The sequence below is a fragment of the Nerophis lumbriciformis genome, linkage group LG34 (genome assembly GCF_033978685.3).
Source record: "Nerophis lumbriciformis linkage group LG34, RoL_Nlum_v2.1, whole genome shotgun sequence".
NCBI classification, from domain to species: Eukaryota; Metazoa; Chordata; class Actinopteri; order Syngnathiformes; family Syngnathidae; genus Nerophis; species Nerophis lumbriciformis.
Genome location: NC_084581.2, coordinates 20094595 through 20119050, shown reverse-complemented (window position 1 = coordinate 20119050; position 24456 = coordinate 20094595). Strand labels below are relative to the sequence as shown.

General features: G+C 45.2%; 1 protein-coding gene across 7 annotated transcripts in view; it reads left to right on the top strand.

Annotated features, from left to right (window-relative positions):
- Positions 1-3176: 3176 nt before the first annotated feature.
- The window catches only part of stxbp5a (syntaxin binding protein 5a (tomosyn)), a 260924-nt gene continuing 239644 nt past the window's right edge, over positions 3177-24456 (top strand). For 6 of the 7 annotated variants that reach the window (XM_061929527.2, XM_061929526.2, XM_061929525.2 and 3 more), the window contains exons 1-3: positions 3177-3338; positions 3450-3621; positions 15317-15414. In XM_061929527.2, the coding sequence (XP_061785511.2) occupies positions 3301-3338; positions 3450-3621; positions 15317-15414 (308 nt within the window). In that variant the 5' untranslated portion in view covers positions 3177-3300. Of the gene's footprint in view, positions 3622-15316; positions 15415-24456 lie in introns of all 7 variants that reach the window. The other variant, XM_061929521.2, reaches the window with a different exon arrangement.

The window sequence follows — 24456 nt, the reverse complement described above, 5'->3', positions numbered from 1 at the left end:
TTGGGGGAACCTGCTTGTCATGACGGAGCGGTTGTTGCTGGACACACGACGGACTCTTGGGAGACGAAGGAGTGCCGCGTGCCTGGCGACCCTTTCAGTGGAGGACGTGAAGATATCCACCTATTCGGAATGATGACAACTGGACATGTGCTGATTGGAGTAAGCGTTGCTCTGGTTTGTCCACAAATTGGAAGTTTGCTGGCAGTCTCCAAAGTACCCCAAAGCTGCCACAAATGATTGGAGGATGCCGGAAGAACTGTGGACACTCTTGTAATTTGGATACCATCGGACTGTCTGTCCTGCAGGATGAATTTGAGGCCCAGTCATAGACAATTTAGAGCGAAAAGCAAATTTTATTTTCACTTGCATATAAAACATTCTAACTTGGGTTGTTTCCCTGGCTTCAAGACTGTCCCGAAGGACAGTGCAGCGAAGACACAACAAACTCCCTTCTTGTCTCTCATGGACACACACTTGTTGTTGACTTTGGACTGACTAGCGACTGCACGACATCAAGGCCGCGGAACAGAGACACGCGGCAGGCTTACACACACACATGCATCCACAAAAAATATACGCCACACACACATTCCCCAGCCCCCATCCAACGCCCTTGACGCGAATCCCTTAAGGGTGATGGACAGATGGGCAGCGCCTGAAGAGCTGCAGCCTTCCACCGTAGCCCCCACTCCCTCCCCTCTGTTGCTAGATATCTTGAGATGTATATGTGCTTTGCTATGGAGGTTTTTTTTTTCCACTCCAGATTGGGCCCCCTTACGAGCCCAGTCTAGATTGTATTTTTTTTTTACTCAACCTTCCCCAGCGTTTACCTTTTTTCACATCTTTTACAGGGCGCTTTGTGGCGACACATCAGCGTTTCCTGTTCTGTAACCCTGTACACTGTTTGTTTGTCTAATCTTGTGCTGAAAACAAAGTTTCATTGTACTTGTGCAATGACAATAAAGACCTATCTACCTACCTACCATATTTTGCATTCTTCTTTAGTTGCTTTATTGAGTTTACGACCCCCTGGCGATGTTTTGTACAGTTTTTTGTACTGTTTCTACTTGTACTTGTTTTGATTATTATTATTATTTCTTTGATTGTATGTGGAGTTTGCGTGTTCTCCCCGTGACTCCAAAGACATGCACCTGGGGATAGGTTGATTGGCAACACTAAATTGGCCCTAGTGTGTGAATGTGAGTGTGATTGGTTGTCTATCTGTGTTGGCCGTGTGATGAGATGGCGACTTGTCCAGGGTGTACACCGCCTTCCGCCCGAATGTAGCTAGGATAAGCTTCAGCACCCCCTTCCGTGACCCCGAAAGGGATAAGCGGTAGAAAATGGATGGATGGGTGATTGTATGTCAATTTTTAATAATATAAATAGAGGTTTTGAAAATCAGAAAAACAACAAAAAACAAGTACCGGTAAGCAGAAGTAGTCTTCGCGCATGCGTGGACCGATTGTGTCTTTCGGTACCGATCGAGTCGTGACAGGGGCCCAAAACTAAATCTTGTTTAGGTCCACTTAGAGCCGGTAACAACTTAGCGCTTGCGGCCGCAAGGTCACCTACCTGTTTCACCGTAACATCATGTGGCCTTTTATAACATACTTGCCAACCCTCCCGGATTTTCCGGGACACTCACGAAATTCAGCGCCTCTCCCGAAAACCTCCCGGGACAAATTTTCTCCCAAAAATCTCGCGAAATTCAGGCGGAGCTGGAGGCCACGCCCCCTCCAGCTCCATGCGCCTTGAGTGACGTGCCGACAGCCTGTTTTCACGTCCGCTTTCCCACAATATAAACAGCGTGCCTGCCCAATGACTTTATAACTGTAGAATGATCGAGGGCAAGTTCTTGGTTTCTTATGTGGGTTTATTGTTAGGCAGTTTCATTAACGTCCTCCCACCGCGGTAACAACACACAACAGCAGTCACGTTTTCGTCTACCGTAAAGCAGTTCGTCTGCTGTAAACAGCAATGTTGTGACACTCTTAAACAGGACAATACTGCCATCTACTGTACATGCATATGTGACAATAACATCTACGGCTTTTAGAGCGTGCACAACTGCGCACACAACAAGGAGACGAAGCAGAAGAACGAGGAAGATACAGCCGTGGCGACGCCGACGACGAATAAGATGAAGAAATACGCTTGTAAGTTCTAAGCCGCAGCTGCGATTGGACCTGGATAGCCTCCGGGAAGAAGTAGTGGATTACCAAGTGCTTGGCTGTGAAGATCTTCCTCAGGAAGCAAAGATTGACCGGTTTTGGGCCATGCTCGGGAGAGATGGAAGATTCCAGACTCTAGTGCATTTGATGAAAGCACTTTTGTGCGTGCCACACAGCAATGCATCATCAGAGAGGGTGTTCAGCATGGTTAGATGCTGGACAAGGATGGACAATTCAACCCTTAACTCAACAATGTGTGTATATGTGTAAATAAATGAACACTGAAATTCAAGTATTTCCTTTATTTATATGTGTATATATATATATATATATATATATATATAGCCATCCATCCATCCATCCATTTTCTACCGCTTATCCCTTTTGGGGTCGCGGGGGGCGCTGGAGCCTATATATATATATATATATATATATATATATATATATATATATATATATATATATATACATATATATATATATATATATATATATATATATATACAATAAATATATATATATAGCTAGAATTCACTGAAAGTCAAGTATTTCTTATATATATATGAAATACTTGACTTGGTGAATTCCAGCTGTTAAATATACTCCTCCCCTCTTAACCACGCCCCCAACCACGCCCCCCGACCACGCCCCCTCACCCCACCTCCCGAAATCGGAGGTCTCAAGGTTGGCAAGTATGTTTTATAATAATAATGTTAATAACTGTTAATGTTAATGTTGTTCCACAGATGGAGCTTGGTGACCAAAGCTGCTATGGCGGTACCGGTCCACCTGACGGCTTTCCCCCCCAGGACGAGGCGACATCGGCAGCATGAGCATGATCATGAGCAGGTGCGGTGGAGCACAAGCGCAACGCAGAGGAGATGCGTACAAGGAGGGGAGGGGGGGCTGCGTGACGCGCATGCGCAAGAGCAGCGCCGCCGCGTTTCCGCCTCGTATGAGCGACGAGCGCGTCAGCGAGGCAAGCAGCGGAGAGGAGAGGGGAGGAGGACGAGCCGAGCCGAGCCACGGAGACGCAGTGGGGGCCCACAGTCCGAGCACATCGCCGCAGCGACGCAGCAGCATCTGCTCCCCCCCCCCCCTACCACCACCTCCCCCTTTTCTGTTTATGTCGCCTCCCAGCCCACGCCGCCGACACGTAACCCGGTGCGTGTGGCTCCAGCCTCGCTAGCATGGAGACGCAAACACGCACTGAAATGTGAAGATTCTTTTTTTTTTTTCCCCGAGAGAAAGTGGACTCAACCTGTGCTCCCGCAGTGACAACATGAAGAAGTTCAACATCAGGAAGGTGCTGGACGGCTTGAAGGAGGCGTCCTCCTCTTCCTCCTCCACCTTCTCCTCCTCCTCCGCCCCGTCGGTCCAAGTGGGCCCGCAGGACAACCACCTGGTCCAGGAGAACCTCCAGTCGGAGCACTTCCAGCTGTGCAAGGTAAGGTTGATTAGCCTTCTAACGTGGAGCTGCTGCCCTCATCCCATGTAAACACTGCATCACCTGCATGTTGAAGGTGCACCAACTTCAGCCATATTGCAATACTACATTTTGCTTTCCACTCCACTGCTTGGCATCAACTGTCATATCAGAGGGGATGGGCCACGGTGATCCTCTCTTGCATAATCTGCTTGCTTTGGATTAGCCGAATGGTGCTTTCAGTGTACACATTGTCCCGTCTTTCTCCAGCTCACCCCCCCCCCCCCATCAACGCAGCAATTTGATGCATTTGGGGACCGGGACCAAAGTGAGTGCAAAAAGGGAGATTGGCCCCCCTCCTCGAGACCTGAAATAACAACAATGTGGATGGGGTTAATAATGCAGCATGCACCCCGCGCTCTCTGTTGGTGCTTCATCTCTTGTCTCCCGTAGTGGTTGGTCAGGAAATGTTGACTTTGGTTACCGTGCTGTGTTCTTACAGTAGCGGACGCATTCTGGGAAAAAATATCAACAGGAACAGTAGGAATTTATCCCACATGTTAATGATTCATATTTTTCGACGGCCAAACAAAAAAGGATTGCAAACATCTCAAACCGTCACTTGAAGTAGTAGGATGCTAAATGCACATTTTGTGTATCAATAAAAAAAAAAATCAATCCAAGTTTATTTATATAGCCCTAAATCACGAGTGTCTCAAAGGGCTGCACAAGCCACGACGACATCCTCGGCTCAGGTCCCACAGCAGGGCAAGAAAAAACTCAACCCAATGGGAAATGTGGAGAATGCATATATTTTTAAGAGTTCTTTCTTTTTTCATAGTCATGTTTAAAGCAGCTAATATTTTCCCGTGTGTACACTTTGTGCTTGAATCTTATGTCCGCATGTAAACTCTTGTGTTTTACCTCGAGGACGTTGGAATGTGTATTGGGAGTATGATGTACTCCCTTTTTACCTTATCTGTATTAGAACAATGAGGCTGTATTCCTTTCTGGGCGGGAGGGAGTTGTTTTCGTACTCAATAAGCTGTCTCTTCCCGTTTGATTTTTAGGCCGCTTCTAGATGCTGCTATTAACGCACTGTAAAACTGGTCTCCTAAAGCTTTAGTAAAACTTGATGATATTCCTATTCTGTCTTGATGGTCCTTCTTACTCAACATATATGTCATCCAAAATAATTTGGGATTGACCAGTGACTTTTATTCCCTGAGAGGAAGACCGGTCTGACGCAACAGGTACAATGAGAAACCTTGGAGGGGACTGCAGATGTGGGGACTCCCCCACCCGGGCAACCGGTGCAATGGGCGTCGAGTGGATCTAGTTAATAATGTGAGAATCCAGTCCATAGTGGGGCCAGCAGGAGATCATCTTGAGTGGAGACAAGTCAGCAGCGCATAGACGTGTGGTCCACCCCGGGTCCCGACATTGAACTCATCTGTGGTCATCTAATAACCTCTCCACGCAGGAGAGGGGGGCAGAGCAGAAAAGAGACGGCAGATCAACTGGTCTAAAAGGAGGGTCTATTTAAAGGCTAGCGTATACAAATTAGTTTTAAGATGGGACTTAAATGCTTCTACTCAGGTAGCATCTCTAACTGTTACCTGCAGGGCATTCCAGAGTACTGGAGCCCGAATAGAAAACGCTCTATAGCCCGCAGACTTTTTTGGGGCTCTGGGAATCACTAATAAGCCGGAGTTCTTTGAACGCAGATTTCTTGCCGGGACATATGGCACAATACAATCAGCAAGATAGGATGGAGCTAGACCGTTTAGTATTTTATCCGTAAGTAGTAAAACCTTAAAGTCGTATCTTAAGTGCACAGGAAGCCAGTGCAGGTGAGCCAGTATAGGCGTAATATGATCAAACTTTCTTGTTCTTGTCAAAAGTCTAGCAGTCGCATTTTGTACCAACTGTAATCTTTTAATGCTAGACATAGGGAGACCCGAAAATTACGCGTTACAGTAATCATTGTGTATCAATCATTGATAGTTTAGACCAGGGGTGTCAAACTCATTTTAGATCGGGGGCCACATGAAGAAAAATCTACTCCCAAGTGGGCAGGACTGGTAAAATCACGGCACGATAACTAAAAAATAAAGACAACTTCAGATTTTTTTCTTTGTTTAAAAATAGAACAAGCACATTCTGAAATTGTACAAATCATATTGTTGTTGTTGTTGTTTTTTTACACTTACATGTTACGGTTAATAGTGTTCTACCTTTGTCGTTATGTATATTTTCTGAATAAATTATGTGATAATGTTCATCCGTCAACTCATTGGTGTTAATTTTCAATCTTATCAAGATAAAAAAATGAAATTACAGTATTTTATTTATTTACCCCGCCTTCCGCCTGAATGCAGCTGATATAGGCTCCAACACCCCGCAACCCCGAACGGGACAAGTGGTAGAAAATGGATGGATTGATGCGTAGTTTGAATGTTAAGTTAAGTTAAAGTTAAAGTACCAAAGATTGTCACACACACACTAGGTGTGGCGAAATTATTCTCTGCATTTGACCCATGACCCTAGATCACCCCCTGGGAGGTGAGGGGAGCAGTGGACAGCAGCGGTGGCCGCGCCCGGGAATCATTTTTGGTGATTTAACCTCCAATTCCCACCCTTGATGCTGAGTGCCAAGCAAGGAGGTTGTCTATCTGTGTTGGCCCTGTAAAGAGGTGGCGACTTGTCCAGGGTGTACACCGCCTTCCGTCCAAATGCAGCTGAGATAGGCTCCAGCACCCCCGCGACCCCGAAAGGGACAAGCGGTAGAAAATGGATGGATGGGCATTTTCCTCGACTGATGTACTAACATCATGTGGTTCATTTTGTACATATGTTGCATCATCTACAAAGATACAAAGAATTGCTATTGCGACATCCAGTGGACACATTTAGAACAGCTGTTTCTTTATTGTGTCTCAAACATCGATAGTTTTCATTTGAAGTGAATGTGAATGGACTGACATTTACATCATGGGTGTGCATATAAAAGGATTAGTTCCTGTTCCTCATCTGATATTATTATCAGATATTGGTCTGATAGCAACAACAAAAGTATTACATTATATGGGCTTGCATTAATAATATTGGAGCTCCGATACAAGCAGTGCTGCTTACTTGTGCAAAGCTGCACAGCCAGTTAACATCTAAATCCGCCCTGAGATCGGTAGGTTGGGAGTTCAAATCCCGGCCGAGTCATACCAAAGACTATAAAAATGGGACCCATTATCTCCCTGCTTGGAACTCAGCATCAAGGGTTGGAATTGGGGGTTAAATCACTAAAATGATTCCCGGGCGCGGCCACCGCTGCTCACTGCTCCCCTCACCTCCCAGGGGGTGATCAAGGGTGATGGGTCAAATGCAGAGAATAATTTCGCCACACCTCGTGTGTGTGTGACTATCATTGGTACTTTAACTTTCAATGTCCTCCAATAAACACATGGTTGGGAATTTCTTGAATTTTAGTCAAGTCATTTACAAAAGGTAAACATGGTAAGTTATAGGCTACTTGAAGCTCGCAGCTGCTCAACAGCTAAGCATGCAATAGCACACAAGCTAGACATACATAAGAGTTATTAATTGAACAATATTGCAGTGTAAAACAGCACATTTGTCAAAATAACAAGTATCAAATAATTATAGTTGCAAATTACTTACGCATACAAAGTCTCAAAGGCAGAAGTTTATTCGAAAGTATCCAGTAACAAATGTGTCTGCATCATTCGTCTTACTGCGTCATGAGTTTAACTTGATGAATTATTGTGACCACTAGGGGTTGGCCAAAAAAAACCCAAAAAACACTCCACTTCAGCTTAAAAACAATATATTATATTTCAGATGGTTCATAATTATAGGTTAGTGTTTTTCATATCTACCATTGTTCTCTGTTTGAGTCATTTCACTCGATCAAGCCTTTTATAACATTCCAAATTACAAAATGATAAAAGTATGTATGATTCGTGCTAATATCGTATCGGATCAATATTGGTGTTGGCCAACAGTCAAGGCTCCAATATTGATATCGTATCGCAAGTGAAAAAGTTGTATCACCCCTAGAAAGGACCGAATAAGTATGGTACAAAAACAGTAGTAGTAGTTTAAAGTTCCCTTAAAAGTACCAATATGTGTGTGTTTTGTATGTGAATGGGGAGCCTTATATATATATATATATATACATACATACATACTTTTATTTATATATATATATATATATATATATATATATATATATATATATATATATACGACTCAATCACAGGCAACGAAAGAAACATCATCATCCACGCAAAAAACTCCATTCTCATCCACAACAGTACACCATGGCAAAAAAAGAACAATGCAACATTTGATGTCACTATGGGAAGTTTTGACGGAGCAGAAACGTGTGAACTCGTTGGGAGTTTCCTCCTCTCCCAGCTCGCTAGCCTCAATCTGAACCTTGGTATTTACCGTGATGACGGACTGGCAGTGTGTCGCGCCTCGCCAAGGAGCAGCGAGAATGCCAAGAAGCGCATATGCCAAATTTTCAAAGAGAACGGCCTACGGATCACGATTGAAGCCAACAAGCAAACCGTCAACTTCCTTGACGTCACTTTCAACCTGAGAAATAACAGCTACCAACCATTCACGAAACCCAACACAACACTCCAATACGTGCACCATGACAGCAACCACCCACCCACCACCCCGAAAAGAATACCTACCGGAATTAATAAAAGGCTATCGATGCTGTCATCTAGCTAAGCTGAATTTGACCAAGCAACCCCCCCGTACCAAAAAGCCCTTGATGAAAGCGGATACAATTTCACCCTCACCTATGAACCCACGCCAGGAAACCAGCCAAAAAAGAACAGAAAACGAAACGACATCATCTGGTACAACCCCCCATACAGCAAAAACGTCTCAACTAACATTGGACACAAATTCCTCAATCTGATTGACAAACACTTTCCCAAAGACAACACCCTAAGAAAAGTATTCAACAAGAACAACATTAAATTGAGCTACAGCTGTATGAACAATATACGACAAATCATCTCAAACCACAACAAAACAATTGCAAATGAGCCGTCGGCCCCCGGACAGAGCGACTCCAAAACCAACAAAGGCTGTAACTGTCGAAAGAAACCGGATTGCCCTCTCAACGGGGGGTGCTTACAAACATCAGTTGTCTACCAATCTAAGGTAATACGCAAGGACATTAACACATCCGACACATATGTAGGATTAACCGAGGGAGAATTCAAAACCAGATGGAACAATCACAAGGCTTCTTTCAGGAACCAAAACCTGCGGAATACCACAGAACTCAGCAAACACATTTGGGACCTCAAAGACAATAATGTTGAATATTCAATAACATGGCAAATTCTTGCATCCAGCACACCTTACAATAGTGGTAATAAAAGATGCAACCTATGCTTGAAAGAGAAACTGTTTATTATTTACCGTCCAGACCTGTCATCCCTCAACAAGCGCAGCGAAATTGTAACAGCATGCCGCCACAGACGGAAACACCTCCTAGGTAACACATGAGCCAATCACCACGCCCCTACGCCAGCCTGTACCCACCCACTCTGTGCCCTATATAAACCATGGTATGTGAATGCTCCCATTAAAATCTCCTGATGATTGAGGGAACCCCCTCATGAAACAGGCCTGTAGAGATGAAATAGTCTTGTGATTTTTTTCCCCACACATACATATATATATATATATATATATATATATATATATATATATATATACTCCTCTCTGAGCTGCCACCTTAACGTGGTAGAGGAGTTTGCGTGTCCCAATGATCCTAGGAGCTATGTTGTCCGGGGGCTTCCATGCCCCCTGGTAGGGTCTCCCAAGACAAACAGGTCCTAGGTGAGGGATCAGACAAAGAGCAGCTCGAAGACTTCTATGGAAATGCAAGAACCGAGACTCAGATTTCCCTCGCCCGGACGCGGGTCACCGGGGCCCCCCTCCGGAGCCAGGCCCGGAGTTGGGGCACTATGGCGAGCGCCTGGTGGCCGGGCTTGTCCCCATGGGGCCCGGCCGGGCACAGCCCGAAGAGGCAACGTGGGTCCCCCCTCCAATGGGCTCACCACCCATAGCAGGGGCCATAGAGGTCGGGTGCAATGTGAGCTGGGCGGTAGCCGAAGGCAGGGCACTTGGCGGTCCGATCCTCGGCTACAGAAGCTAGCTCTTGGGACGTGGAACGTCACCTCGCTGGGGGGAAGGAGCCTGAGCTAGTGCGCGAGGTAGAGAAGTTCCGGTTGGATATAGTCGGACTCACCTCGACGCACAGCAAGGGCTCTGGAACCAGTTCTCTCGAGAGGGGCTGGACTCTCTTCCACTCTGGCGTTGCCAGCAGTGAGAGGCGACGGGCTGGGGTGGCAATTCTTGTTGCCCCCCGGCTCAGAGCCTGCATGTTGGAGTTCAACCCGGTGGACGAGAGGGTAGCTTCCCTCCGCCTTCGGGTGGGGGGACGGGTCCTGACTGTTGTTTGCGCTTACGCGCCAAACAGCAGCTCAGAGTACCCACCCTTTTTGGATTCACTCGAGGGAGTACTTGAGAGTGCTCCCCCGGGTGATTCCCTCGTTCTACTGGGGGACTTCAACGCTCATATTGGCAACGACAGTGAAACCTGGAGAGGCGTGATTGGGAAGAATGGCCGCCCGGATCTGAACCCAAGTGGTGTTTTGTTATTGGACTTTAGTGCCCGTCACGGATTGTCCATAACGAACACCATGTTCAAGCATAAGGGTGTCCATATGTGCACTTGGCACCAGGACACCCTAGGCCGCAGTTCTATGATCGACTTTGTAGTTGTGTCATCGGATTTGCGGCCTCATGTTTTGGACACTCGGGTGAAGAGAGGGGCGGAGCTTTCTACCGATCACCACCTGGTGGTGAGTTGGCTGCGATGGTGGGGGAGGATGCCGGACAGACCTGGCAGGCCCAAACGCATTGTGAGGGTTTGCTGGGAACGTCTGGCAGAGTCTCCTGTCAGAGAGAGTTTCAATTCCCACCTCCGGAAGAACTTTGAACATGTCACGAGGGAGGTGCTGGACATTGAGTCCGAGTGGACCATGTTCCGCACCTCTATTGTCGAGGCGGCTGATTGGAGCTGTGGCCGCAAGGTAGTTGGTGCCTGTCGTGGCGGTAATCCTAGAACCCGTTGGTGGACACCGGCGGTGAGGGATGCCGTCAAGCTGAAGAAGGAGTCCTATCGGGTTCTTTTGGCTCATGGGACTCCTGAGGCAGCGGACAGGTACCGACAGGCCAAGCGGTGTGCGGCTTCAGCGGTCGCGGAGGCAAAAACTCGGACATGGGAGGAGTTCGGGGAAGCCATGGAAAACGACTTCCGGACAGCTTCGAAGCGATTCTGGACCACCATCCGCCGCCTCAGGAAGGGGAAGCAGTGCACTACCAACACCGTGTATGGTGCGGATGGTGTTCTGCTGACCTCGACTGCGGAAGTTGTGGATCGGTGGAGGGAATACTTCGAAGACCTCCTCAATCCCACCAACACGTCTTCCTATGAGGAAGCAGTGCCTGGGGAATCTGTGGTGGGCTCTCCTATTTCTGGGGCTGAGGTTGCTGAGGTAGTTAAAAAGCTCCTCGGTGGCAAGGCCCCGGGGGTGGATGAGATCCGCCCGGAGTTCCTTAAGGCTCTGGATGCTGTAGGGCTGTCTTGGTTGACAAGACTCTGCAGCATCGCGTGGACATCGGGGGCAGTACCTCTGGATTGGCAGACCGGGGTGGTGGTTCCTCTCTTTAAAAAGGGGAACCGGAGGGTGTGTTCTAACTATCGTGGGATCACACTCCTCAGCCTTCCCGGTAAGGTCTATTCAGGTGTACTGGAGAGGAGGCTACGCCGGATAGTCGAACCTCGGATTCAGGAGGAACAGTGTGGTTTTCGTCCTGGTCGTGGAACTGTGGACCAGCTCTATACTCTCGGCAGGGTCCTTGAGGGTGCATGGGAGTTTGCCCAACCAGTCTGCATGTGCTTTGTGGACTTGGAGAAGGCATTCGACCGTGTCCCTCGGGAAGTCCTGTGGGGAGTGCTCAGAGAGTATGGGGTTTCGGACTGTCTGATTGTGGCGGTCCGCTCCCTGTATGATCAGTGTCAGAGCTTGGTTCGCATTGCTGGCAGTAAGTCGGACACGTTTCCGGTGAGGGTTGGACTCCGCCAAGGCTGCCCTTTGTCACCGATTCTGTTCATAACTTTTATGGACAGAATTTCTAGGCGCAGTCAAGGCGTTGAGGGGATCCGGTTTGGTGGCTGCAGGATTAGGTCTCTGCTTTTTGCAGATGATTTGGTCCTGATGGCTTCATCTGGCCAGGATCTTCAGCTCTCACTGGATCGGTTCGCAGCTGAGTGTGAAGCGACTGGGATGAGAATCAGCACCTCCAAGTCCGAGTCCATGGTTCTCGCCCGGAAAAGGGTGGAGTGCCATCTCCGGGTTGGGGAGGAGATCTTGCCCCAAGTGGAGGAGTTCAAGTACCTCGGAGTCTTGTTCACGAGTGAGGGAAGAGTGGATCGTGAGATCGACAGGCGGATCGGTGCGGCGTCTTCAGTAATGCGGACGCTGTATCGATCCGTTGTGGTGAAGAAGGAGCTGAGCCGGAAGGCAAAGCTCTCAATTTACCGGTGGATCTACGTTCCCATCCTCACCTATGGTCATGAGCTTTGGGTTATGACCGAAAGGACAAGATCACGGGTACAAGCGGCCGAAATGAGTTTCCTCCGCCGGGTGGCGGGGCTCTCCCTTAGAGATAGGGTGAGAAGCTCTGTCATCCGGGGGGAGCTCAAAGTAAAGCCGCTGCTCCTCCACATCGAGAGGAGCCAGATGAGGTGGTTCGGGCATCTGGTCAGGATGCCACCCGAGCGCCTCCCTAAGGAGGTGTTTAGGGCATGTCTGACCGGTAGGAGACCACGAGGAAGACCCAGGACACGTTGGGAAGACTATGTCTCCCGGCTGGCCTGGGAACGCCTCGGGATCCCCCGGGAGGAGCTGGACGAAGTGGCTGGGGAGAGGGAAGTCTGGGCTTCCCTGCTTAGGCTGCTGCCCCCGCGACCCGACCTCGGATAAGCGGAAGAAGATGGATGGATGGATGGATGGATATATATATATATATATATATATATGGGCTTTCTCCTTCCCCTGAGCGATGGTCTGTCTTGGGCAGCCCTACGTTGCAGCTGTGCGGTTGGGTGGGGTGGGGGCTGCTTGTCCCCTGGGTGTGCTGCCCAACTGCCCTGCGATAGTCCTTCTCATGTGTTTTTAAATTTTTTAAATTTAAATTTTTTTATGTAGCTATTTATTATTTTATCTATTTATTTAAAAATATTTTTTTCATTTATTTTATCGTTTTTTTTTATAGTTAAAATAATTTGTCTTTCTTCTATCTATTTTAATTATTTATTTTTCAATTATATGTGTGTGTATATATGGAGGCGCATGTGTGTGTGCCCGTGTGCCCGTGTGTGCCCGTGTGTGTGTGTGTTTATATATGGGGAAATCTGGGTGTATGTATGTATGTACGTATATATGTGTCGCTGCTCGGGTGTGCATTGCTGATCGCAGCGGCGAGTTTGCTGAGGTACCATGGCATGCCGGCTGTGGGCGCAGGGCTGGGTCCTTATGGTCTTTTACCGGATGGGATGCCTGGTGAGTGGTGGGCGGGGGGGCTTGGACGTGCGGATGGTTAGCGGGGTTTGGTGGCGCTGGGATCTGGTGGTGACCCGGTCTTTTTTTTTTGAGAGAGAGAGGGGTTAGTGGAGTGGATCTTGGGGGCCTAGTTGCTGGGGGCGGGGGCGGTTTTCCCGTCCGGCTGCGGGGAGTGTCTGGGCGCCTCGAGGCGGGTCGTCCCGCCTTTCTGCCCGTGTGGGGTGGGGTCTCTCGCTGGCTTGGGGGGTGGCTGTCCTCTGCCGGTCGCGTCTGTCTATGGCATGCTGTCTGGGGTTCCTGTCGCTGGCCGGCCTGGCGGTGGTCCCTTGTTCCCTGGGTGCCGCACCTGTTGTTTTGGGTTGGGCTGGGCCCATACTTTGGCTCTCGCAATATATTGTACATACAAATGCACATACCTACTCACATACACACAATCATACATACAGTACATATATGCACACATACTTATTCATTCATTAGTACATAAATATGCGTACACAAAGGTACTCAAGTACATACATAGGTACCTACGCTCCCACATACATACACAAATACAGTACATACATACACACTCACAGAACATACATCCACACGCACATTCACTGTACAAACATATACACATAATGTACATATACAAGCACATATGCATACATACACTCACGCATATAATCACGTTTCATCAAACATATATTAACGTTGTTCCCCTAGGGGAAACTGGGTAACACACGACACACTGACAAAGTTTAACCGACTGTTCGCTTCTCTTTCTTCCCCTCCATTTATCTGCTTACTTTTGTATTTCAAGTTATCATTACATACTGTATATGTATTGTTGCATTTGAAATACTTGTATTGTTGATAATAGAGGTAATTATTGTTATTATTCATTATCAATAGTGCTATTTCTATTGATATTTGTTTTGATCCATTTGTAGTTTAATAATGTTCATTGTCATTTCTATGTTATTTATATTTGCTTCACTAACTGCTTCTTTGCTATCACTTTTCACATCATATTTGTAGATATCCTATTTGCTGATGCTGTTCTGTTCTTGTTGTGGTTTTTATTGTTATTGTTGTGTTTGTTGTCTTTCTGTCTTAAACCCCCTTGTTATGCCCACAATTTCCCCTTTTGTCTTCTTTTTTTTCTCTTTCCATCCCCTCTTTCTCCGGTCCGGTTGCATTATTAGACATCCATTTAATAAAGTCAAATACAAATGAGGCAACAACAGAAATATCCCACACTTGTAGAGCAAATATGGGTATCTACATCAACAATAGGATTTGCCTGAGTAGCTGGAAAGGACAAAAAAAAATACAAATAGAATAAAGGGACTTTAGGTTGGTATGTAATCCATTGCAAAAGGTGCCCCAAACATTGAGAGTCCTTGCTCAGGATGGCATCGAGGAAGATCAATGTGATTATCGTCATTTTTCTTCAAACAAATGCTGACAACATGTGCAGGTAAGTGGAGAAGAGCAGCCGTCATTTTGTATCTGAATGAAAGGTGCAAACACCTCTCTGTATGATGCAGTTGTGATAGACGTCATTCAATTGTGTACCTAATGTTGTGGCCATTGAGAGTAATCCACTCTATTGCCTGGCTCTGAGGTAGGCAGGTGTCTCTGCTGCGCCGGGTGCCGCTTACGTAACATCCTTTACTCTTCTGCCGTTGAGCAAACAAATACAGCCCACTGCCAGATGACTGATGTCATAAAGTGACAGTTGCACGACCTATTTACTGATTGATGCTGGGGAGAAACGGGTAAAGACTTGCTGTGTGATGTATCTTTGCAGAACCCTCCATGTTGATGGAGTTTTCTGTATCTTCAGACTTTGGCGTAATCACGACTTCATGTGGGAGGCGGTGACAGAGAGATAAAAATGAGAGGAGTGAGAGAGAGAGAAGTCTCAAAATAGGGCTGTGATTATAAAATCACCCTAAATATTGAAGAAAAATCTCAGTGATATAAAATTAAAAAAAACATGCTGAAATGATTCCCTAAAGCATAATTCTTATTTCCACCAGACTGTCCGTCATGGTTTTCCATACCAGCCGTCATCCATGGCCTTTGACCCTGTGCAGAAGATACTGGCCATCGGCACTCAGAGGGGAGCGCTCAGATTGTATCCTTTAAGTAGCCATCGCCATTTGTTGCTTGCAGATGCTCATGAGAAGACGACATTGGGTAAGTCAACCTCCTTACTGCACTGCTGGCGTACTGGCAGGAGTTTTGTGGAGTTTTGAACGCCTTGTTTGCTTTGCCGTAGCCTACCGTGAGGTTACGAAGGTCAGGACCTTGATATCTTTTTCATCCGCTCTCCTTGTTCCCATCTTTGTATTTCTCCTCCCTTCTTTTGTTCACCTTTCGTCAGATGTGTTTGCATTATGTGTGGATTGTCTATAGGAATAGACAGACCGTTACAATATTTGCATTATAAATTGTAAATTGACTGACATATTTTTGGTTTACGTGTGTATTTGAAAAGACAGACCTATCTTTTTATTATTTGTGTATGTAAAAGGACAGGAAATTAGTATGCAAATGAGCAGAAATGTATGTATGACGTATATGAATGGACAAGACAGATATTTGCATTCTGTATGTGAATGGACTGATGAATGTGTAATTGAATAGGCTGACAGTTGTTTGCTTGTGAAGGGACAGACATGTTTTATTACGTGTGCATGTGAATGGACAGGGTAATGTTTACGTACGTGTATGTGAAAGTGCGGACAGCTGTTTGCATTTTGTGTATGTGAAAGGACCAACAGGTATTTGCATTATGTGTGTATGACAATGGACAAAGGTGTATGTATTATGTATATGAATGGAAAGACAGATGTTTGCATGATGCATATGAATGGACAGACATATATTTGCATTATGTAGGCGAATTGAACTGATGAATGTTTACATGTATACTATGGGCCTGATCTATTAAAGGTTTGCATGTAAAACATGTTAAAACTACGGCTGTCAAAGTTAACGCGATAATAACGCGTTATCTATAAGTTCCTTTAACGGTGATCGTCTTTGACCCTCAGCCCGTTCCGTACTTTGGGGATATGTGTAATAGCATCGAGTTACTGTTGAGCAATAGGCTGGAAAATAACTAGCAGAACTACACAGAGAAAGGGGGACCTTATGTAAATCTCAGATCCAAAGCCATGGCAAGTCTTTCCCCGGACAAGATGAGACAATTTTACCTTCAATTGACGTGAGACGACATTATGGAGCGAACGCTGAGCGTGCATTGCTGCTTGTAGTGAGGAGATGCTGCACGTCCATGTTTGAATTACAGTTAATTGTTTACTGATTGTTACTCAAACTCATTTAGCAAGATGGAATACAAGCTCAGCAGAAACAAAGACGGTAGAGAGGAACTCTAAAGTCACTTTTATCTGAGATTTTCATCAAAACATGTCAAGTCTTTTCTTATACCAATCACACACGTCTGGTTGGCGGCCTCACATAAACAGCGCTACGCTTCACATCCGCTTTAACCAACTAAACAACGAAAAATCGTCTTACAATACTATCATGCTGTTCTGTTATTCTGTGATATTTCTACCTAAATTAATGTTTTTTGGCAGATTGAAATGAAGTGTATTGTAATGGCAGTGGCGATAATGAAGGAGGAAGACTCTTTGAACAAATTCGTCTTCTTCTTCGCGACCACTGAGACTAGATGAATACTGCAGGCATGCCTGCCACTGCCCACATCGACTAATTACAGTTGACTACACAATTTTACCATCGCTGTGGAATACTCTTTTATAACCTGTTCTAATTGATAGTCCGCAATGTTTAACAGGCTGAATATTACATTTTATTAATAAGTAGGTAGAGAAGGTTAAAACATTGTCATCTAGAGATATGAAAGCCGTTACCTTGTACTACTGTGCAGAAGTTTGGGGCAATAATTACATAAGCACACTATATCCACTCATCACCCTGCAGAAGAAAGCAATAAGGGCCATTCATGAGGCAGGATATAGTGATCACACAAATACATTTTTCTTACATTCAAAACTATTGAAACTTAAAAATCTTGTGGAACTACAAACAGTACAAATGATATTTGCAATATGTATATGAATGGAACGACCAATATTTGCATTATGTATGTGAATAGACTGATGCATGATTACATGACATACATTGTGTATGTGAGTAGACTTACATAAGTTTGCTTTATTTTAGGGGACATGTGTAATGCGTCTAGTTACTGTTGAGCCACATTGTAGTATGTGTCTATGAGAAAGGACATACAGATATTTTACCATTGGATATATGTGTATGTATTTTATGTCCATTCATAGTAAGTTTGCTTCATGTGTGTATGTGAATGGACAGACCAATGTTTACATGACATGTGACTGCATGCAAAAGGGAAGACAAGATGTTTGGTCGATGTGACAGTCATGTTTGAATGGACATACCGATTTTTGCATTATTTGTGTTTCTCAAAGGATAGACAGGTGTTGACAATGTGAGTGCGTGAAAGGATCGACTCATGTTTGCATCATGTATGTGATGTGACAGTCAAATGTGCAACACAACAAGGGGGTATAGTACAAATGAAGTGTATTGTTAACTAGTTTGCGTTGACATTATGTGTGTATGTGAACCGACACACTCATGTTTGCATTTTATGAATGATGAGATAGAAGTTTATTTTTCTTTTTTAGCTGGGATAGGCTCCAGCTTCCTCCCTATATGGGCTAAGCCCTGTAAGAATATGAACAGATGAATAACGGTTCTGATGAAGTATTTATAAGTTAGCAAAAGTACCAGCGACCGGAGTCACAAACCGGGACAGCAGCTTGCAAATCCACGTCGCCGCGGGGAGTCGTACGGCCTCCCAGGAAGCCTGCAAGCTCGCCACTGTCAGGCCGCTTTTTACAGGTCCTCCGTGTGTTCTCCTGCCTGTCCGACAACCTGCGCCAGCTCGTTAGCGTGACGAAGAGCTGTCGGCTTGGCCGTGCCTCGCACCCACCTGCTGGCAGCCATGGCTGTGACTCAGACTTGTTCACCTGCAATGAAGAGGTGAGGAAAAAAAACCCACTGGCAGAAATGGGGGACGTGTTGACTCCTAAAAATACCCTGGTGGGCGTTCCCTTATGGTGAGGATCCTTTATACCAGTAGTCTAAATGGACTGGCACTCTAGATCTTGTAGTACCGTATTTTCCGCACTATAAGGCGCACCGGATTATTAGCCGCACCTTCTATGAATTACATATTTCATAATTTTGTCCACCAATAAGCCGCCCCGGACTAAAAGCCGCGCCTACGCTGCGCTAAAGTGAATGTCAAAAAAACGCTGCGCTAAAGTGAATGTCAAAAAAACAGTCAGATAGTTCAGTCAAACTTTAATAATATATTGAAAACCAGCGTTCTAACAACTCTGTCCCAAAATGTACGCAAATGTGCAATCACAAACATAGTAAAATTCAAAATGGTGTAGAGCAATAAATAGCAACATAATGTTGCTCGAACGTTAATATCACAACACACAAAATAAACATAGCGCTCACCTTCTGAAGTTATTCTTCATTCGTAAATCCTTCGAATTCTTCGTCTTCGGTGTCCGAATTGAAAAGTTGCGCAAGCGTGGGATCCAAAAATGGCCGGCTCCGCCTCGTCGAAGTCATCGGATTCAGTGTCGCTGTTGTTGTGCAGCAGTTCTGTGAATCCTGCCTTCCGGAAAGCTCGGACCACAGTTGTGACCGAAACTATCTGCCCAGGCATTTACGATCCACTGGCAGATGTTGGCGTATGTCGACCGGCGCTATCTGCCCGTCTTAGTGAAGGTGTGTTCGCCTTCGGAGCTGTGTGAAAAAAGCCACCCGGCCTCTTCGCGTAAACTTCCCTTAACCACTCGCTCATCTTTTCTTCATCCATCCATCCCTTCGAGTTAGCTTTTATGATGACGCCGGCTGGAAAGGTCTCTTTTGGCAAGGTCTTCCTTTTGAATATCACCCTGGGTGGAAGTTAGCATGGCAAGCTAGAACCACAGTGAAGGATGACTTCTCATTCTCTGTGGTGCGCCGTACGTGCTCCCGTTCCACAGTGCAGTTCACAGGAATATCAGTTGCTGTGAAATACGGTAGTAATCCGTGTGCGGATGGAGAGATTGCGTCTTTTTATGAACCGGATCCTTGTCCTTTGTAGGAGCCATTTTGTGGTCTTTACAGATGTAAACAGGAAATGAAACGTACGGTGATATCCGCGCGTTTTTTCTTCTTCTTCCGGGGGCGGGTGAAGCGCTTCCTGTTCTATGGGGGCGGGTGAAGCGCTTCCTGTTCTATGGGGGCGGGTGCTTTCCTTGGCGGTTGCTTGCGTAGAAGAAGAAGCGCTTCCTGTTCTACCGGGAAAAAAGATGGCGGCTGTTTACCGAAGTTGCGAGACCGAAACTTTATGAAAATGAATCGTAATAAAGCGCACCGGGTTATTAGGCGCACTGTCAGCTTTTGAGAAAAATTGTGGTTTTTAGATGCGCCTTATAGTGCGGAAAATACGGTAATCCAATATAAAGTCATATAAAGATGTGTACAACAAATACCAAATGAAATCACTGTACAGTATTGTATTTTTTTGTATTGTAAATGTTTATTTCGGAAACGTAAAAAAAAAAGAAGAAAAATAAATCCAAATCAAACAATGAGTAATAAAAGAAAACAATAACAACATGGTGATGTTTCAAACATGTTTACAGTTACATGTTCACATTCTTACAGGTCTGAAAAGTACATAAACAAAATAAATACAGACTCACTGCCAGTTTGGGCCTGAGGTTTGTTTTGTAGAGAGAAGGTGATGCTTTAATGTGCGTCACCTGGTCTTACTCGGGACGTTCCAATCAGGGTTTCATGCTGCCGATTCTGACACCAATCATCCATGAGTGAGATCGGCCAATACCGACCACATGTATTAACTGTAAATAAATGTATCTATGGTGAGCGCTATTGACTTTTATCAATATCAACACAATATCAAAACCATTTTTTTATTCTCTAATTAAACAAAGTCATTAGTACACAACTACTAAACAAAAGTAAAAACTAATATGTACTACTAATTTTTAATTCATTTGGTTTTTCCCCTCAAAGCCCTAAAGTGTCGTTCCAATGTAGCATAGCTAGGAACATGTCAAGGTTGTATTGGTCTTGACCCAAAATGCAGAGACGGCAGGTAAAAAGTATTTAATGTCAATCAATCAAAATGTATCTGTCTAGCCCAGGGGTCGGCAACCTTTACCAGTCAAAGAGCCACTTTGATCAGTTTCACAAATTATAGAAAACAATGGGAGCCGCAAAATTTTTTTGAAATTTAAAATGAAATAACACTGCATACAAAGTTTTTTTTTTGCTTTGTGCTATGTGTAAACCAGGGGTCTCAGACACGCTGCCCACACCTTAATATGGAATTTGAATGCTGGTGCGGCACGCGGGTTTTACATGAATGGCGATTGTCAGCGTCATGCGTGCCGAGATGGTACAGCATATAGCACCCACTACAACCAGCATGCCTGATCAGCCACACGTTGTGTGGGCTTCCGCTTGCTCACGTAAGTGACAGCAAGGCATACTTGGTCATCAACCACACAGGTTACACTGACGGTGGCGGTATAAAAAAAACTTTAACACTCTTACTAATAATGCGCCACACTGTGAACCCACACCAAACAAGAATGACAAACACATTTCGGGAGAACATCTGCACCGTAACACAACATAAACACAACAGAACACATACCCAGAATCCCATGCAGCCCTAACTCTTCCGGGATACATTATACATCCCCGCTACCAAACCCCGCCCACCTCAACCGACGCACAGAGAGGGGGGGGGGGTTGATGTGTGAGGGAGCAGGGTTGGGGTGGGGGCGGGGTTTGGTGGTAGCAGGGGTGTATAATGTAGCCCGGAAGAGTCAGGGCTGCATGGGATTCTGGGTATTTGTCCTGTTGTGTTTATGTTGTGTTACGGTGCAGATGTTCTCCTGAAATGTGTTTGTCATTCTTGTTTGGTGTGGGTTCACAGTGTGGCGCATTATTAGTAAGAGTGTTAAAGTTGTTTTATATGGTCACCGTCAGTGTAACCTGTATGGCTGTTGACCAAGTATGCATTGCTGTCACGTACGTGTGCAAGCAGATAATGCATACTGTATAACAAGTGGTTGGACTGGCACACTATTAATACAGATTGTAGAGGGCGTCAAATGTTGTACCATCATGGCAAATGTTGTACCATCATGGCACGCCCTTATTATAGATGTAAGGGTGGAAATCGGTGAATATTAATCCCGGGAGTTTTCTGCGAGAGTCACTGAATTCCGGAAGTTTCACGGGAAAATCGGGGGGTTCGGCAAGTAAGCTGCTGAGCCGCATCAGAGTGATCAAAGAGCCGCATGCGGCTCCGGAGCCGCGGGTTGCTGACCCCTGGTCTAGCCCTTAATCATAGGCGACTCAAAGGGCTTCACAAACAACGACATCCCCTGATAAAAACCCACAAGGAAAAACTCCATAGACTCCAACTGGGTAAAAAGAAAAAACCTTGGAAAGGACCGCAGATGTAGGGACGTCCCTTTCCAGGGTGATCGGCTGCAATGGATGTCACTATGTAAAGCGCTTTGAGTCACTAGAGAAAAGCACTATATAAATATAATTCACTTCACTTCACAAGTGGGTATAATTCATTAATTGTTAAATGAATAGATAATTTGGGAGTCCAGTTCATTGGGAAGCAAGCAGATAGTCCGAGGGGAGTCTTCTTCCGGTCTCAGCCAGGTCAGCCCACAGTTGTGCATGGAAGAGTATTCCACCCCGGGGCACAAGTCAGGACAGCTCACACCTCAACCAGACTGGTACCTCTCCAGAAATGATCCATGGTCTCCTGGTATCCTCTCCAGGCAGGAGAGGGGGGACAGAGCAGAAAAGTGACAGATCAATTGTTCTATAACCAGGCATGTGAAATGTCTGCGAAAACGCGTAAATCCGCGTTCTTAAACATACATTTTTTACGTCAAAATATAATTTCAGTTTTTTTATTTTTATTATTAAATACAAAAAAAATATGATTTCGTTTCCCTTTTGCAGGACTGGGGGACGATTAGGAGCATGGAAACAAGCTCGCGAGTTAGTATAGTTAGCATCAGCTAGCTAGCTTACTTGTTGTCGCCTGCGTTGACGGCTTTCTAGTTTTGCTGCTAGTCATATTTGGATGATTACAATACGAACACTGTTAGTTCCAAACCAGTTGTCGCTCTAGAGTACTTATTAGTAGCCAGCAAGAACTTATCTTTTTGTGTGACTGATTGTAAACGGAGCACCTGTGTATATTACCTGAGGGCGTGGCTACAGGATAGAATTGCCAAATGGGAAACGTTTTCTGAGTTCTTTGCATGTCCATCCATCCATCCATTCTCTACCGCTTATTCCCTTTGGGGTCACGGAGGGCGCTGGAGCCTATCTCAGCTACAATCGGGCGGAAGGCGGGGTACACCCTGGACAAGTCGCCACCTCATCGCAGGGCCAACACAGATAAACAGACAACATTCACACTCACGCATGTGTGTTATAGAATTTTACATTACATTTTCAATGATAATAATGATAGTAAATTATCTACTAAAAAACCAAAAATATTGTAGTACATTACATGGGTTTAGTATTTTGTACATAAGTAACACAACCTTAAAATTGCACCTTAAGTGTACCGGGAGCCATTTTCTTGTACTGGTCAAAAATACAGCCGCCACATTTTGTACCAACTGTAAACTTTTAACGCTGGACATGGGGAGACCCGAAAATAAACGTTACAGTAATCAAGACTGGCAACCAGGAACAGGTGTGCCCTGATTGCCAGTCAGGCTAAGGTGAGGAAGCCAGCATTCAGACTGTAGAACAGGTGACAAAAGGAGACAAACAGAAAGTGAAACAGAAAATAAGAGTGCTGGAAATTAAACAATAAAAAGCCAAAGAACATAATGAACAAAGTACAAACTGTCATGATAAATCATATCAATCTAATCACTCTAGTGTCGATCATATTCTGATACCTGATATCAACACCACCAATTTATGGACCAATCCGCTTACTTTCTGCTGCAATGTGGTTCAAGCTACACTTCTTCAACTGTATTACGCACTTATTTCTTGGTATTGTTTAATGCTAGCTTAACGGTTAATTTAGTTATTAGCATGCCTGCTTGCTCTCAGTGTGTAACTATAGTCTCATCGTCCAGTGATAATAATACGTGATGAAGATACTTAAGATACTAAGGAATGTGATTTATTTGCCGAAGTGCATCAAGTAGAGGTGTTAGAACACCACAGTAACACAAGTGCAAGATACAATTAGGTGCCCCCACGTAAACTAATCAGCAGCTTTAGTGTAGAAGCTCAAATACTTTTCATCGTGCCGTTCTGTGGTTATTGTGCAGCTCGGTCTTTATCTTTAGCACAATGAACAGTGTAGTAGATGTGATTACCACGCTAAGTTGGGGCCGGAAGTCTTTCAAATCAGTGTTCTTGTCTTGCCAGATGGTAGCTCTGCTAGCATTAGCATCCTTAGCTCCCACATCGCCCGGTTGGGTGTCTTCATGCCGTCACAACAGGTGGGTGCTCAGGTTAGTCGTGCAGCCGCTGCTTTCCAAACGTTACAAAAGGCCATACTTTTATGTAACGGACCATTCTTTTTAATAAAAAATTGGAACGTTTACTACACTTTAGATTTAATATTAGGAGGCGCATTATTTTTAAACTCTTTCAGTGCTATCTGCCATGTTGCTGTGTTGCTGTCAGTCGCAAACCAGAATGGTACTATCGATACGTCATCACAAAAGTCTCGCAAGAATAGAGCGGCCATTATTTGCAGCAGAGCTCCAATCAACCGTTTCATGACTTTCGAACCGGACATCAACCGATCCATACTAAGTATAGATCGATCCAGAGGCTCGGCAAACAATGTATTCATATCTCTAAAGTAAGGTTGTACGGTATACCGGTTTATTATTAGTATAGTACCGCGATACTAATTAATCTTATTCGGTACTATACCGCCTCTAAAAGGTACCGGTGCCCAACCCCCCCGGCCCCTGTCGTCGTCACATCGTGTCATTGCTGGTTTACGAGCAGACGATCGCGGTGTGCACACACACGG